General features: G+C 44.9%; 1 protein-coding gene across 4 annotated transcripts in view; it reads left to right on the top strand.

The window, feature by feature from the left end:
- Positions 1–14,190, top strand: part of ST3GAL5 (ST3 beta-galactoside alpha-2,3-sialyltransferase 5) — a 58,462-nt gene that overhangs the window by 38,556 nt on the left and 5,716 nt on the right. For 2 of the 4 annotated variants that reach the window (XM_070379428.1, XM_070379429.1), the window contains 3 exons: positions 7,983–8,326; positions 12,084–12,270; positions 13,483–13,641. In XM_070379428.1, the coding sequence (XP_070235529.1) occupies positions 7,983–8,326; positions 12,084–12,270; positions 13,483–13,641 (690 nt within the window). Of the gene's footprint in view, positions 1–4,314; positions 6,219–7,982; positions 8,327–12,083; positions 12,271–13,482; positions 13,642–14,190 lie in introns of those variants that run through there. The other 2 variants (XM_070379431.1, XM_070379430.1) reach the window with 2 other exon arrangements.

The following is a 14,190-nucleotide window of genomic DNA, read 5'->3' as shown; positions in this document are numbered from 1 at the left end:
TCCTTGCATGACTATGGGAAAAACCATAGCTTTGACTAGACTCTGAGCAGCTCCTAAATTTAATATCTGGTCCCACATCACTAAGCAGGAAGAGAAACCCTCTAAGTCCCCATTACAGAGGAAGTGGATGGGAAACTGGCTGGTGTGAATGGCTGGGAGGTGTTGTGAATGGCTGGGAGGTGGTGTGAACGGCTGGGAGGTAGTATTCAGTATGAGCTCCCTACAGAGAAATCTTTGTGTCCAGGCTTTGGTGGAGACTGACGCATCCTACCAAGAGCCCTTGAAAGAATCTGATGATTATGGTTGTATATCAGCAGAAGATCTCAGAGTCATGTGGGTGGGGCCCTGTTAGCTTTGTTGACGACATTCAGCAGCTTGCAAGGCCAGCGGCCCTGTTGGACTCTGAACATCCGGTTACATTCTGCCAGTGTGAGTACAGCAGAAGTGTGTAAAAACATCTGGCCAAGTGTTTGCTGTGGGTTTTGTATTTTCTATTTAAATATGTCCCTTAATATGCAGCTTGTGCAAAAAGACTGACGGTGGTCTCTGCAGGGTTGCTATGACAGTTTGAGTGTAGTGCAGGTGCCAAGTCGCACTTAAGAGATATTTGAAGAGAGACAAGGTCATAGTCACATCAATTTAGGTTGGGTCCACATGGTAGCACCATTTTGAGCTTGGCCTTCTCTTGGGAACTAAAGACCACTCATCATCACCCTGAGGACTGCATTCTGGGCTGTTCATCAAGGCCAAGTTTATGTCTTTGCTCTGACTCCATAGACCCACACTCACATATCTAAAGTAAGCAGAGTATTCCCTGGTGGTCCAGTGGTTAGGACTCCATGATTCCACTGCAGAGGGCCTGGGTTTGATCCCTTGACAGGAAACTAAGATCTTAAATGCCACACAGTGCAGCCAAAAAATAAATAAAAAATGAAGTAAGCAGAGTAACCCTGGGCTGAGTTTTGAATCAGTCCAGGCATTCACACCTCCAAACTGATCCTTCTCTCCCTGGTGTCCTTACTTTTCCCCTGACCATCCTTCAGTAGTCTCATAGAGGTGAGGAAACTGAAGCCTAGACCTTGGGCTAATGCTTTAACCAAGTTTACACTACGATAGCAGGGAGATCCAACCAGTCAATCCTAAAGGAAATCAGTCCTGAATATTCATTGGAAGGACTGATGCTGAAGCTGAAGCTCCAATTCTTTGGCCACCTGATGTGAAGAGCTAACTCACTGGAAAAGACCCTGATGCTGGGGAAGACTGAGATCAAGAGAAGGGGGCGACAGAGGATGAGATGGTTGGATGGCATCACTTACATGAGTTTGAGCAAATTCAGGGAGATGGTAAAGGACAGGGAAGCCTGGCATGCTTCAAAGAGTCGAACACAACTCAGCAACTGAGCAACAACACTGTGATAAAGAGATCTGGAACTGGGTCTAGATCCAGATTGTCTGATTGTTTTCTTCCTAACAGTGTCTTTTGGTAAAGTATACATGCCATAAGACTTACTCCTTCTCCTTTTAAGCACCCAGTTGGAGGAGTGTTACTGATATTGGATATTTCTCCCGGCAGTCTTGATTCCAGCTTGTGCTTCATTCAGCCCAGCATTTCTCATGATGTACTCTGCATATAAGTTAAATAAGCAGGGTGACAATATACAGCCTTCACGTACTCCTTTCCCAATTTGGAACCAGTTCATTGTTCCATGTCTGGTTCTAACTGTTGCTTCTTGACCTGCGTACAGATTTCTTAGGAGGCAGGTCTGGTATTCCCATCTCTTGAAGAATTTTCCACAGTTTGTTGTGACCCATACAAAGGCTTTGACATAGTCAATAAAGCAGAAGTAGATATTTTTATGGAATTCTGTGCTTTTTCAATGATCCAGTGGATGTTGGCAATTTGATCTCTGGTTCCTCTGCCTTTTCTAAATCCAGCTTGAACATCTGGAAGTTCACAGTTTATGTACTGTTTAAGCCTAGCTTGGAGAATTTTGAGCATTACTTTGCTAGCATGTGAGATGAGTGCATTTGTGTGGTAGTTTGAATGTTCTTTAACATTGGAATGAAAACTGACCTTTTCCAGTCCTGTGGCCACTGCTGAGTTTTCCAAATTTGCTGGCATATTGAGTGTAGCACTTTCACAGCATCATCTCTTAGGATTTGAAATAGCTCAACTGGAATTCCATCACCTCCGCTAGCTTTGTTCGTAGTGATGCTAAGGCCTGCTTGACTTCACATTCCAGGATGTCTGGCTCTAGGTAAGTGATCACACCATCGTGGTTATCTGAGTCATTAAAGTTGACTCCCTGATGCCGGGAGGGATTGGAGGCAGGAGGAGAAGGGGACGACAGAGGCTGAGATGGCTGGATGGTATCACCGACTCGATGGACATGAGTTTGGGTAAACTCCGGGAGTTGGTGATGGACAGGGAGGCCTGGCGTGCTGCGATTCATGGAGTCACAAAGAGTCAGACACGACTGAGCAACTGAACTGAACTGAAGGTCTTTTTTGTATAGTTCTTCTGTGTATTCTTGCCACCTCTTCTTTTTTTTTTAATTTAAATTTATTTATTTTAATTGGAGGCTAATTACTTTACAATATTGTATTGGTTTTGCCATACATCAACATGAATCCACCACGGGTGTACACGTGTCCCAATCCTGAACCCCTCTCCCACCTCCCTCCCCGTACCATCCCTCTGGGTCATCCCAGTGCACCAGCGCCAAGCATCCTGTATCCTGCATCGAACCTGGACTGGTGATTCGTTAATATCTTCTGCTTCTGTTAGGTCCGTACCATTTCTGTCCTTTATTGTACCCATCTTTGCATGAAATGTTCCCTTGGTATCTCTAATTTTTTTGAAGAGATCTCTAGTCTTTCCCAGTCTGTTGTTTTTCTATATTTCTTTGCATTGATCGCTGAGGAAGGCTTTCTTATCTCTCCTTGTTATTTTTTGGAACTCTGCATTCAGATGGGTCTATTTTTTCTTTTCTCCTTTGCCTTTCACTTCTCTTCTTTTCTCAGCTATTTGTAAGGCCTCTTCACACAACCATTTTGCCTTTTTGCATTTCTTTTTCTTGGGAATGGTCCTGTACAATGCCACGAACCTCTATCCATAGTTCTTCAGGCACTCTGTCTGTCAGACCTAATCCCTTGAATCTATTTGTCACTGTCACTGTATGATTATAAGGGATTTGATTTAGGTCATACCTGAATCGTCTAGTGATTTTCCCTATTTTCTTCAATTTAAGTCTGAATTTTGCAATAAGGAGTTCATGATCTGAGCCACAGTCAGCTCCCAGTCTTGTTTTTGCTGACTGTGTAGAGCTTCTCCATCTTTGGCTACAAAGAATGTAATCTGATTTCAGTATTGACCATCTGGTGATGTCCATGTGTAGAGTCTTCTCTTGTTTTGTTGGAAGAGGGTGTTTGCTATGACCAGTGCATTCTCTTGGCAAAACTCTATTAGCCTTTGCCCTGCTTCATTTTGTACTCCAAGGCCAAATTTGCCTGTTACTCCAGGTGTCTCTTGACTTCCTACTTTTGCATTCCAGTCCATATGATGAAAAGGGCATCTTTTCTGAGTGTTAGTTCTAGAAGGAGCATCTAGTAAGTTTATAGTTATACCTCCATCACCACAATCCCATTGAGAACATTTCATCACATGTTAATTCCCTCTCACCCCTTCTGTGGCCAGTCCCTACCCTCAACTACCAGCCCCAGGCAACCACTGGGTGGTTGAGATTTTATCATGCTACTCTCTCTGTGACTTGGTTATTCAGATTTTTCTGCCTTTAACCAGGTAAAAGCTATAGACAGCTAACCCATGGGAGTTAAGCCAGAGTTTACAAACATGGAAGTGAAAGTTTCATAACGTAACCCATACCTTTGGTTCATGTGGTCTGTGGCCGAGTTGGGTTCCTACACATTTCCGGTCAGCTCCAGACCTCAGACCCCCCTCCAACCCAAATGCTGTTCCCTGTCCTGGGTTTAAATCGATAAATAAAACATTGCCTTTTACTCAGAATTATGCCACTTACCTATATCTCTGAGAAGGACTGTCCTAAAAATTATGGGGTAGAACTGAACATGGAGATTCTACTGAAGAAAATTCATTTTTTAATACCCCTCTGTGGATTCTCACTTTGTGGTTTTCCATGGCAAATGGCTATGTCATTGACAACTGAAGCTGCCTGATGTCTATTTATTCTCAGTCATGGGCAGTCATCAAACTCAGCCTGGAAGTCTTTCAGAAACTGAATCTCCTGTGTCCCTGTGTCGATTCAGGAGCAAAGGGGCTTCCTCTGTCTTTGAGAGAGTCCATAGTCCTCTGCTTGGCGGTGGTCCTCACTCAGAATGGATGTCAGCCAGACTCACCGTGTCCTTCCTCACCAGCCTGCTCTGGCTCCCAGCTTTGGCACTGTCTGCAGCAGAGAAGAGGAAGGTTGTGATGCTTCCGGTCTTGACTACAGCTCTGCAAGGCGAGCTGTCCTCCCCGGGCATTTTTCTTCTGAGGTTTGAAGCCGGGAAGAGGAAGGAGGGAGGCTGACCGTGTCACTGGGATGGATTCATTGCACCTGCTATGAATGAGGGACAGGAAGCGTCACCATCATAAGATATAAAAGATATAAATGATGTGCTCTTTCCAGTACTAATAACTTTTTGAAACTGTGATTTTAAAAATAGGGAGGGGGTTCTGCTATATTCAGAGAATTGTTGTTTCTACAAAAGTATTATCATGCAGAAACGAGACAGGACTTTGAGAAAAAAACATAGTTGAGGCAAACATTTAGAACTGTATACAGCAATAATAATCCTCGAAATAGTACTGACATGGTTCAATGACACGTGTAACGTGGGGTATTTTACAACATGTTTCAACAAATTGAAACAAAAAAGGAAAAGGGATTGCTGTTGTTTGGCTATTTCCAGTGGCACTGAGAACACTGTCACTGGGATGGATTTATTGCACCTGCTATGAATGAGGAACAGGAGGGGTCACCATCAGAAGGTGCTCTCCTCAAGGTCTAGAAAATTCACTTTGAAGCCTGAGATGGGACTCTCTGCCAGAATGGAAATTTCACTCCTTTCAAATTAAAGAGAAAATCCGGCGGCCAGAAGAGTCATGCTCCGGTCTCCGACTCCATCACCTAACCTCTCTTTCCGGTCCTGAGTCAGTCATGAGGCTTCCGTCTTCTAGTACTTTTCCGATGTTCTTTTTTATCCCAGGAGATTTGTAAAACAAGATGCTCGGGATATGCTTCCGTAGTGAGGAGTTAGACCTTTTGTCCTCTAAAAACTGTTATTAATAACCCTCAGGCCTGGGGTCTAGAGACAAGTGTGTACAGCATATGTGGTCCCTGTGCGTGCCCTGCCCGTGCAGTCCGGTGTTAAGTGCCAGTGGTTGCAGAGTGTCACTGAACTTGGAGGCCTGGTCACGGTGAAGCCTCCATTCGGGGTCTTCTTGGGTCACAGCTGGCTTCTTGCTTGGCTTTCTCACTGATTCCTTGCAAAGATGCCAGTTCAAACTCTTGCTCTCAATGGTGATTGTCAGCTGCTCTCTGTGGGCAGAGGCTAGGATCATAGGAGCCTGGGAGGCGATCAGACTAGGTGACCTGCCAGCTCAGTTGTGTCCTTCTGGGTGAACCACCCTGAGCCCACAAAGTGAAGATAGGACAGTCTTGCCAGCTGTCCTAGGTGTCATGCTGGTGACCTGAGACTGTGACCATGTCTGCAGCGTTGTCCGAGGCTCCAAGAACATCACTTCCCTTCTCCAGGCATGGGGCCAGATCCTCAAGACATAAAAGATATAAATGATGTGCTCTTTCCAGTACTAATAACTTTTTGAAACTGTGATTTTAAAAATAGGGAGGGGGTTCTGCTATATTCAGAGAATTGTTTCTACAAAAATTTTATCATGTAAAAATCAGACAGGACTTTGAGAAAAAAACATAATTGAGGCAAATATTTAGAACTGTATGCTGCTGCTGCTGCTAAGTCACTTTAGTCGTGTCTGACTCTGTGCGACCCCATAGACGGCAGCCCACCAGGCTCCCCCGTCCCTAGGATTCTCCAGGCAAGAACACTGGAGTGGGTTGCCATTTCCTTCTCCAATGCATGAAAGTGAAAAGTGAAAGTGAAGTCACTCAGTCGTGTCCAACTCTTAGCGACCCCATGGACTGCAGCCTACCAGGCTCCTCCGTCCATGGGATTTTCCAGGTAAGAGTACTGGAGTGGGGTGCCATTGCCTTCTCCGTTAGAACTGTATACAGCAATAATAATCCTCGTAATAGTACTGACACGGTTCAAAAGACATGTTCAATACTAAAAATAAATATCCCAGCAAATAGAGGACCACACACCCACACACACACACACACACACGCACATACAGTTTGATGGAAGGAGGGATAAGGCAAGGCCAAGGCTGTGGCATGTAGTGATGAGGACGTAGAGCACAGCAATGAAGGAGAACTTCCTGCCAGACGGTCCCAAGGCAGCATTTGGCCAGACTGAGCCAAAGGGCAGACTGTGGGGTGAGTGGCCATTTATTCCATGTTTGTCCGTGTCCCGCTGCCTTCAGCCAGGCTAGTGAACTTGGCCTTCAGCAGTCATTTCTTGTTGATGCAAAACATTAACATTGCAGTGAAAATTGTATACAAAACCAAGGCAGTTTTTTGTTGACAGGACAAAGTTGCAGGTTACACCTAGTTTCCATTCCAGGCTGTGAAGATCGTTACCCTAACTGATAATCCTGTTTTCATCCCACTAGACAGGAACCTGAAACAGGAAATCTTTTTTTTTTTTCTCTCTCTCTCTCTTTTGGCTATGCTATACAGCATGTGGGATCTTAGTTCCCCAACCAGAAACTAAACCCGGGCCCCCTGCACTGGGAGCGTGGAGTCTTAACCACTGGCCCACCAGAGAAGTCCCTGGGAATCTTTTTTCTTTTAAACTGTGGTTTAAAAAAACACCATAAAATTTAAATTTAATTTAAAATTTACCGTATTTATTATTTTTAAATGTAGTTTAGTCCTGTTAAATATATTCACACTGGAACATTTCCATCTTGCTAAACTGAAACTATCCACCCCGCCCCAGCCCATAGTAATCACCGGTCTGTTCTTTCTATTTCTGTGAATTTGACTACATTAGATACTCTCTATAAGTGGAGTTCTACAGTACTTGTCTTTTTGTAACTGGCTTATTTAGATGAGTATATCTTTGAGTTTCATCTGTGTTATATAGCATGTGTCAGGATGTTATGAACCATGAAATCTTCTGAGAAGATTTTTTTAAAATGATATCTTAAACACCTTTTTGAAACCCGGATTTATTTGAATGATCTAGGCCAGAAGGGTGGGAGGTGAGGGCCTTCCTGTTTCACTCATGCAATGAAACATCTTAATTGAGTTTATCTCCTTTTCATGTGGTTCTCCTAGATTTTCCTCTCAAACATCTAGCATAAATTGACTCTTTTTTAAGTATTTTTAAAAGTTTATTTATTTTTGGCTTTGCTGGATCTTTGTTGCTGCACATGGGCTCTCTCTACCACAGAGAGTGGGGACTTCTCTCTAGTTGCCATGCGAGAGCTTCTCATTGCGGTGGTTTCTCTTGTTACAGAGCACAGGCTCTAGGCACACGGGCTTCAGTAGTTACAGCGCTTAGGCTCCATAGTTGTAGCTCATGGGCTCTAGAGCATGGGCTCAGTAGTCGTGGCTCACATGCTTCATTGCCCCTTGACAAGTGAAATTTTCCTGGACTAGGGATCAAACCCTCATCTCCTGCATTGGCAGGAGGATTCTTAACCACTGGGCCACCAGGAAAGGCCCATCAATTAACTCTTAAATACAGTTGTTTTGTGTTACAAGTCAGTCATCCACAAGGGAGCCACGTCCAACAGCACGGGGCTCAGTGTCACTGTCAGAGTGCACTTCTAATGCCTGAAGCCTTTGACACGCAGGTCTGTGTGCTTCATTCCAGAGAGCCCAGCAGTACGCCCAGCAAGTTCTGCAGAAGGAGTGCCGGCCCCAGTTCGCCAAGAGGTCGATGGCACAGCTCTTTGGGAGCAGGTACAGCTTGGACCTGCCACCGTTCGTGACGAAGGTCCCCGCAGAGAGTGAGGCCGAGTACAAGTACGACCCTCCTTTCGGATTCCGCAAGTTCTCTGGGAAAGTCCAGACCCTCTTGGAACTCTTGCCAGAGCATGACTTTCCTGAACACTTGAGAGCCAAGAGCTGCAAGCATTGTGTGGTCATCGGAAGCGGCGGGATCCTCCACGGACTGGAGCTGGGCCATGCCCTGAACCAGTTTGATGTCGTGATACGGTATGGTGGCTTGAAGACCAGCCTCTGTCCTCTAGGCTGTAGCTCACTGCCGTGGGTCAGGGCAGCACCACAAACAGGAAGCACCCAGAACAACCCCACATGTCCCTGCTTTCTGGGGACTCATGTTTTGAGAAGTTGAAACAAAGACATGAAATGATTGGATGCTCCAAACTGTGCGGTACTGACCCTCATTTTGGTAAAAACCTTTTCAGTGGAGTTGAGGGTTGGAAAGATGGGTAGATTCAGATAAGCCAGCAAAGGAGGAAGGCTGTGCTAGGCAGGGCCCGGAGGAGGGTGTGGGGAAGGGGGACATACTTGAGTCAGGGGACACCTGGCTTCTAGGAGTGGGACTTGGGGTGGGTGGACCTGGGAGGTGGCCCTGGCTGGGACCAGAAAACACACAGAAGCATTTAAACACCAGACCCCTGGAGGAGGGCTTGGCAGCCCACTCCAGTATTCTTACCTGGAGAATCCCATGGACAGAGGAGCCTGGTGGACAACAATCCATAGGGTTGCAAAGAATCAACTATGGCTGAAGCAACTAATCACGCTCACTACAGGCAATAGGCAGTCATCCTGAATTACAGGATTTGCTGATAGTTTGACAGTCATGTTAGGAAACACCAGGATTTCCAGTCTGAGGTCTAAGGTATTAGTGGAACCACTGGGATAGTTGAGGAAAATCTCTAGCTAGTGACGAAGGATGACAAGATCCATCTCAGACATTTTGAGCCTGAAAGTGGTGATATGTCCACATAATGCCTTTGTCACCAATAGCTGTGATTTTGGGCAAGTTTCCTTTCTGTCCTGTGCCTTGATTTCCTCATCTGTAAATGGAGGCCATAATGGCACAGAGCTCATAGGGTTACTGTGAAGACAAAATGAGTTAACAGGTGTAAAGCATGTGGAACAGTGTCAGACTTATAGTAGATGCTCAGTGAAAAATGAAAGTGTTAGTTACACAGTCATGTCCGACTCGTTGAGACCACATGGACGGTAGCCCGCCAGGCTACTCTGTCCATGGAGTGGAAGTGTAGAGTCTTAACCACTGGACTGCCAGGGAAGCCCCTCCTTCTCCAAACAAGAACACTAGAGTGCTGTTAGGAGTGATGTTTGGAAAATGTATAGGAAGGAGGAGGAGCTATGGAAGAAAGGGGAGGGGGTATAAGAGGTTTCTAGGAAAGAACCAGACTTTTTTGTAAGGGCCAAGAGAGAGAAGAAACAAAGAACAAGTTTTAAGGCAAAATGTATGAAGTATGGGAGTGGGGTCAGGGCTTCAGGGGTGGGGAAGTTGTTGAGGTGAAGCAGGATGTAACTGCTTCCTTCCTGTGAGGGCTTCCTGTGTGCCAGATGCTGTCACGGGCTCTGGTGTGTCTCAAGCCTTGGAGAAGCCATCCTGTTAGCTAGTGTCGGAGATGAGGACACGGAGGCACCACAGGGCATGGAGTTCGGACCAGACCCTGACACTCCAAACGCAGAGTGTTGAGGCTTCCAGAACCTCAGCCCCAGCTCTGTGTGAGCAGCTGAGCGATGTGCACAGGCAGCACTGGAGGAGGTAGACGGGACCCTGTGCCCATCTTAACGGTACACGAGTGGGATATGGGAGGAGACAAAGTGAGAAACTGGGGTATACTCTCTGGCCAGGGGAGAGATACTGTGAAAGAGAAGGGCGGCCTTGAGCTGACCTTGAGGAAAGGTGGGATTTGGCTAATGAGACGGCTTCAGCAAAGAATGAGACTCTTCAGGGACTTCCCTGGTGGTCCAGTGGCTGAGACTCTGCACTTCCAATCCGGGGGTCCCAGGTTTGCTCCCTGGTCAGGGAACTAGATCCTACATGTCACAGCTAAGACCTGGCGCAGCCCAATAAATAAGTAAAAATTAATTAATTAAAAATTTTTAAAAAGAAACAAAAAATGAGAATATTCAGAGCATGTGACAATGTCTGGCTCACAGGAAGCACCTAGAAACAGCAGTTTCATCGCCTCTCACCCCAACATTGTTCACAGCCCCTAAAAGAAAGATGGGATTTGACCTTGAAGAAAGAGGGCAGGGAAATCTGGGTGAGGAGCCCTGCCTGGCAGGAGGAGAGTGCAAGAGGGGACAGGGGCTGGCTCGATGACCAGTGGTGGTGGGGCCAGACTGGGAGGCATGGACGTCATGCGTAGGCACTGGAAGCCATGGAGCGCTGGGGACTAAGGAGGGAGACTTAGCCGATTGTAACGGAAATCAGTTGACAAATGTTTGGTGGGTAACTTTCAGGTTTAAAGCAGTTCTACAATTAACAGAAAAGTTGCCAGAGTCATACAAAGAACTCCCCTTTTCCCAGATTCCCCAGCTGATAACACTTGATCACACTGGCTTTATAATTTTCTCTCTTTATATTTTATTATTCTTTTCTGAACCCTTGGAGAGTTAGTTGCAAATTTCAAGCTCCTTCTTTACACCTAAATACTTCAGTGTGCATTTCCTGAGAACAAGGACATTCTGTTATAGAACTACAAGATGATATTCAGAATAAGGAGATTAACACTGATGCAGGAGAGACTTATTTACAATCCTTATTCAGATTTCACCAGTTATTCCAGTAGTGTCCATTATTTAAAAAGAAAGGAGGGGTTTCCCTGGCAGTCCAGTTGTTAAGACTCTACACTTCCACTGCAGGGGACACGGGTTCAGTCCCAGGTTGGGGAACTAAGATCCCACATGCCTCACAGTACAGCCAAAAATTTTTTTTAAATAAAGGAAAAGAAAAAGAATATAACTGGTCCAGGATCATACTCTGCATTTAGTTGTCATGTCTAATAATATCTTTTAATAATCCAGGACTTAGGTATCTGAGATCTAGAAGAGGAAGTAGAAGTAGAATGGAAAAGAAAGGTTTATACAGATGTGATAATACAGGGAAAAGACCAAACAGACTTTTCTTGAGATTTCAAAACTATGTACCTGGGTGAGTGATACTGCTTTAAAAAGAATTCTTAATGTTTCCCCCAGACCGTCCACACTGGCAAAGCCTCCATCGATCTAACAGTGGTCAGTACCCCAAATTCCTGCTTTAATTTAAGACCAGGTTGCACCCTGGTAGCTTAGCCAGTAAAGAATCTGCCTGTCATGCAGGAGACCCTAGTTCAATCCGTCGGTTAGGAAGATCCCCTGGAGAAGGGAATGGCAACCCATTCCAGTATTCTTGCTTGGAGAATACCCTGGACAGAGGAGCCTGATAGGCTATAGTCCATGGGGTTGCAAAGAGTTGGACACAACTGAACGACTTTCACTTCACTTTGCACTTGGGCCCAGTGCCCTCCTTGGGCCCAACCCTGTCTGTGTAACTATGGTTTGTGTCTGCTTTGCTGTGGTTTCTAGGTTTTCTTTTCTGATTATCTTTTTGAAATTCTGGCAAGGACCACTAATATCCAAGCACAGTGGAAAGCTTTCAAGGAAACATTACTAGTGCCCAGAGAACACACACGGTGTAATGTGTTTAGGTTGGCTTAACATGGCAGGACTGGATGGAATTGTTTGTCATTCATAGATTGGATCCGGGCAGATGTTGCTAGTTCACAGACTGAAGACTTCGCTCATCAACACCTGGAAAGGGTAGAGCTGAGGGATGATGGGGCTGCTGGAGGGGAGGCACCCTACCCCCAGCCATACCCTCATTCCCAGTCCTTGAAAAATGTGGAAAACATGCTGCAGGAATTTTGCACGTGATTAAGCTGTTAATGTCAGTTTATCTTTGTCCTTTTTACTTTAATAGGTTAAACAATGCACCAGTTGAAGGATATTCGGAGCATGTTGGCAATAAAACCACTATAAGGATGACTTATCCAGAAGGTGCACCTCTGTCTGACCTTGAATATTATTCCAGTGACTTGTTTGTTACTGTTTTATTTAAGAGTGTTGACTTCAACTGGCTTCAGGCAATGGTCAAAAATGAAACCCTGGTAAGCACTAGAAATTCATCCATTGGATGTGCCTTTGTAAAAAGTGAAGGACTCTCTAACTGGAATTATAGGGTTTTTTGTTTTTTTTGTTTTTTGTTTAACTTAAAATGATTTTAAGTTAACATCCATGCTTTTGTGTTGTCTTTCAAATAGCTACTCCTTTTGTTGAAGCCCCTCAGAACTCCCCTTGGGAAATTGCTTTCAGAACCCAAGTCACACATGGAAACCGGTATCATTACTTAGTGGAAATGAAAAGCATGGGACCAAAATTGCTATGATTGAGGTTGACCACCCAGCTGATTTACCAGACTTGAATTTACATGGCTTCTGGCTGTTGTCAGAAATTAGACTTATGTGCATGAGTATAAATTATTATCAAGGCTGCTCAGAAGAATATCCATAAATTCTCTGAGGGGTCTTTTCAAAGAGAGTCTCCAAAAGTGCTTTGATTGGTGGTTCTCTTGGAGTCAATTCACAGCGTTTCAAAAGGGCAGATGTGGATGAGATGGCCCTGGCTCCGTATTCCTTTTGTTTTTCTTTACAGTAATTTATCACCCTACTTTATGAGGCCCCCTCCATTATGTTGAAATAAATTTTAGAGGTCAACTTTTAAGGAGTGTGTGTGCATTTATATGCACTTGTACAATCTGGCTGACTGTAAAATTAATAGGACATATCAAACTCTTTAGAGAAGCTTCACATGATGGAGAATTTGTGTCTCCAAAATTTATTGGGGTCCTCTGGATTTCCTCTGGGTAGTTTTTCTAGTTGAAAGATGGAGCACATATGAAATGATTTATAGTCAGACAAGAGATATCACCAGACAGGAAGTGGAGTAAGTGGCTGGGGGCAGGGGCGTGGTGGGGCCTGAGCACAAGTGGGCCTCAAACTGAATCTATTTGCTTGATCTTCCCTGGACAAAATGATGGCTTTGGATCCTGAAAAGACCTACCATCTGAGGCTATTACCTTAAGAACTTCTTTCCCCAAACTGATAAGAGTTGCTTCTGCAGTTCCTTTCCTTGTCCAGTGCCACCTTCCTGAATCAGATCCTTACCATTGCATGGCTCTGTGATTTTGCCACAGAATGCAGAACACAAACCCATGTGGGGCCACACCCACAGCTTTGCCCTCATTAGCAGGGGCCACATTCTCCCCCTCCTCTGATAACTTGATTAACTCCCCCTAATGATTGCTTGCTCTCTTTCCTTAGCCATTTTGGGTGCGGCTCTTCTTTTGGAAGCAGGTGGCGGAAAAAATCCCACTACAGCCGAAACAGTTCAGGATTTTGAATCCAGTTATTATCAAAGAGACTGCCTTTGATATCCTTCAATACTCAGAGCCTCAGTCGAGGTTCTGGGGCCGCGATAAGGTATTTTTGTCACTGCTGATACATAACTGTTCCTCTTTGTGTTGGGAAGGAGCCGCCTATACGCCTTTCAGTTAGGCTCAGCTGTAGACCCAGGAGGATCTTCCAGAAATGACACCTCATTGTGTTCCGTGTATGTTTACCTCTCGACATCTTGACCTTAGAGGCTCCCCATTGTTTAATCCTTTCACCCCCAGTGGTTCATCTCTTTAGTATAGTTAGCACTTTGATCACTGAGATGTTATTTAAGGTATTCTTATTCCAGGAATCCATAAAAAGTTACTCCAAGACTCCAGAAAAGTTGTCTACATTTTAGCACTACAGGCCACTTAAGAGAAAATTGACGTTTATCATCACTCTCGAGGACCCTCATGGGCTGCAGTCTGTAGGGTCACAAAGAGTTGGACACGACAGCATGCACATGCACACATACATAGGTGATGGCAAATAGGCAATTTCTGTAGATCAGGGGTCCACAACCTCCAGAATCTAATGCCTGATGATCTGAGGTAGAGCCGGTATAATAATAATAGAAATAAAGTGCACAATAAA

Source organism: Bos mutus, chromosome 11 (assembly GCF_027580195.1).
Source record: "Bos mutus isolate GX-2022 chromosome 11, NWIPB_WYAK_1.1, whole genome shotgun sequence".
Taxonomy (NCBI): Eukaryota; Metazoa; Chordata; class Mammalia; order Artiodactyla; family Bovidae; genus Bos; species Bos mutus.
Note: the sequence above shows the minus strand (reverse complement) of the source record. Positions and strands in the feature narration are given on the sequence as shown.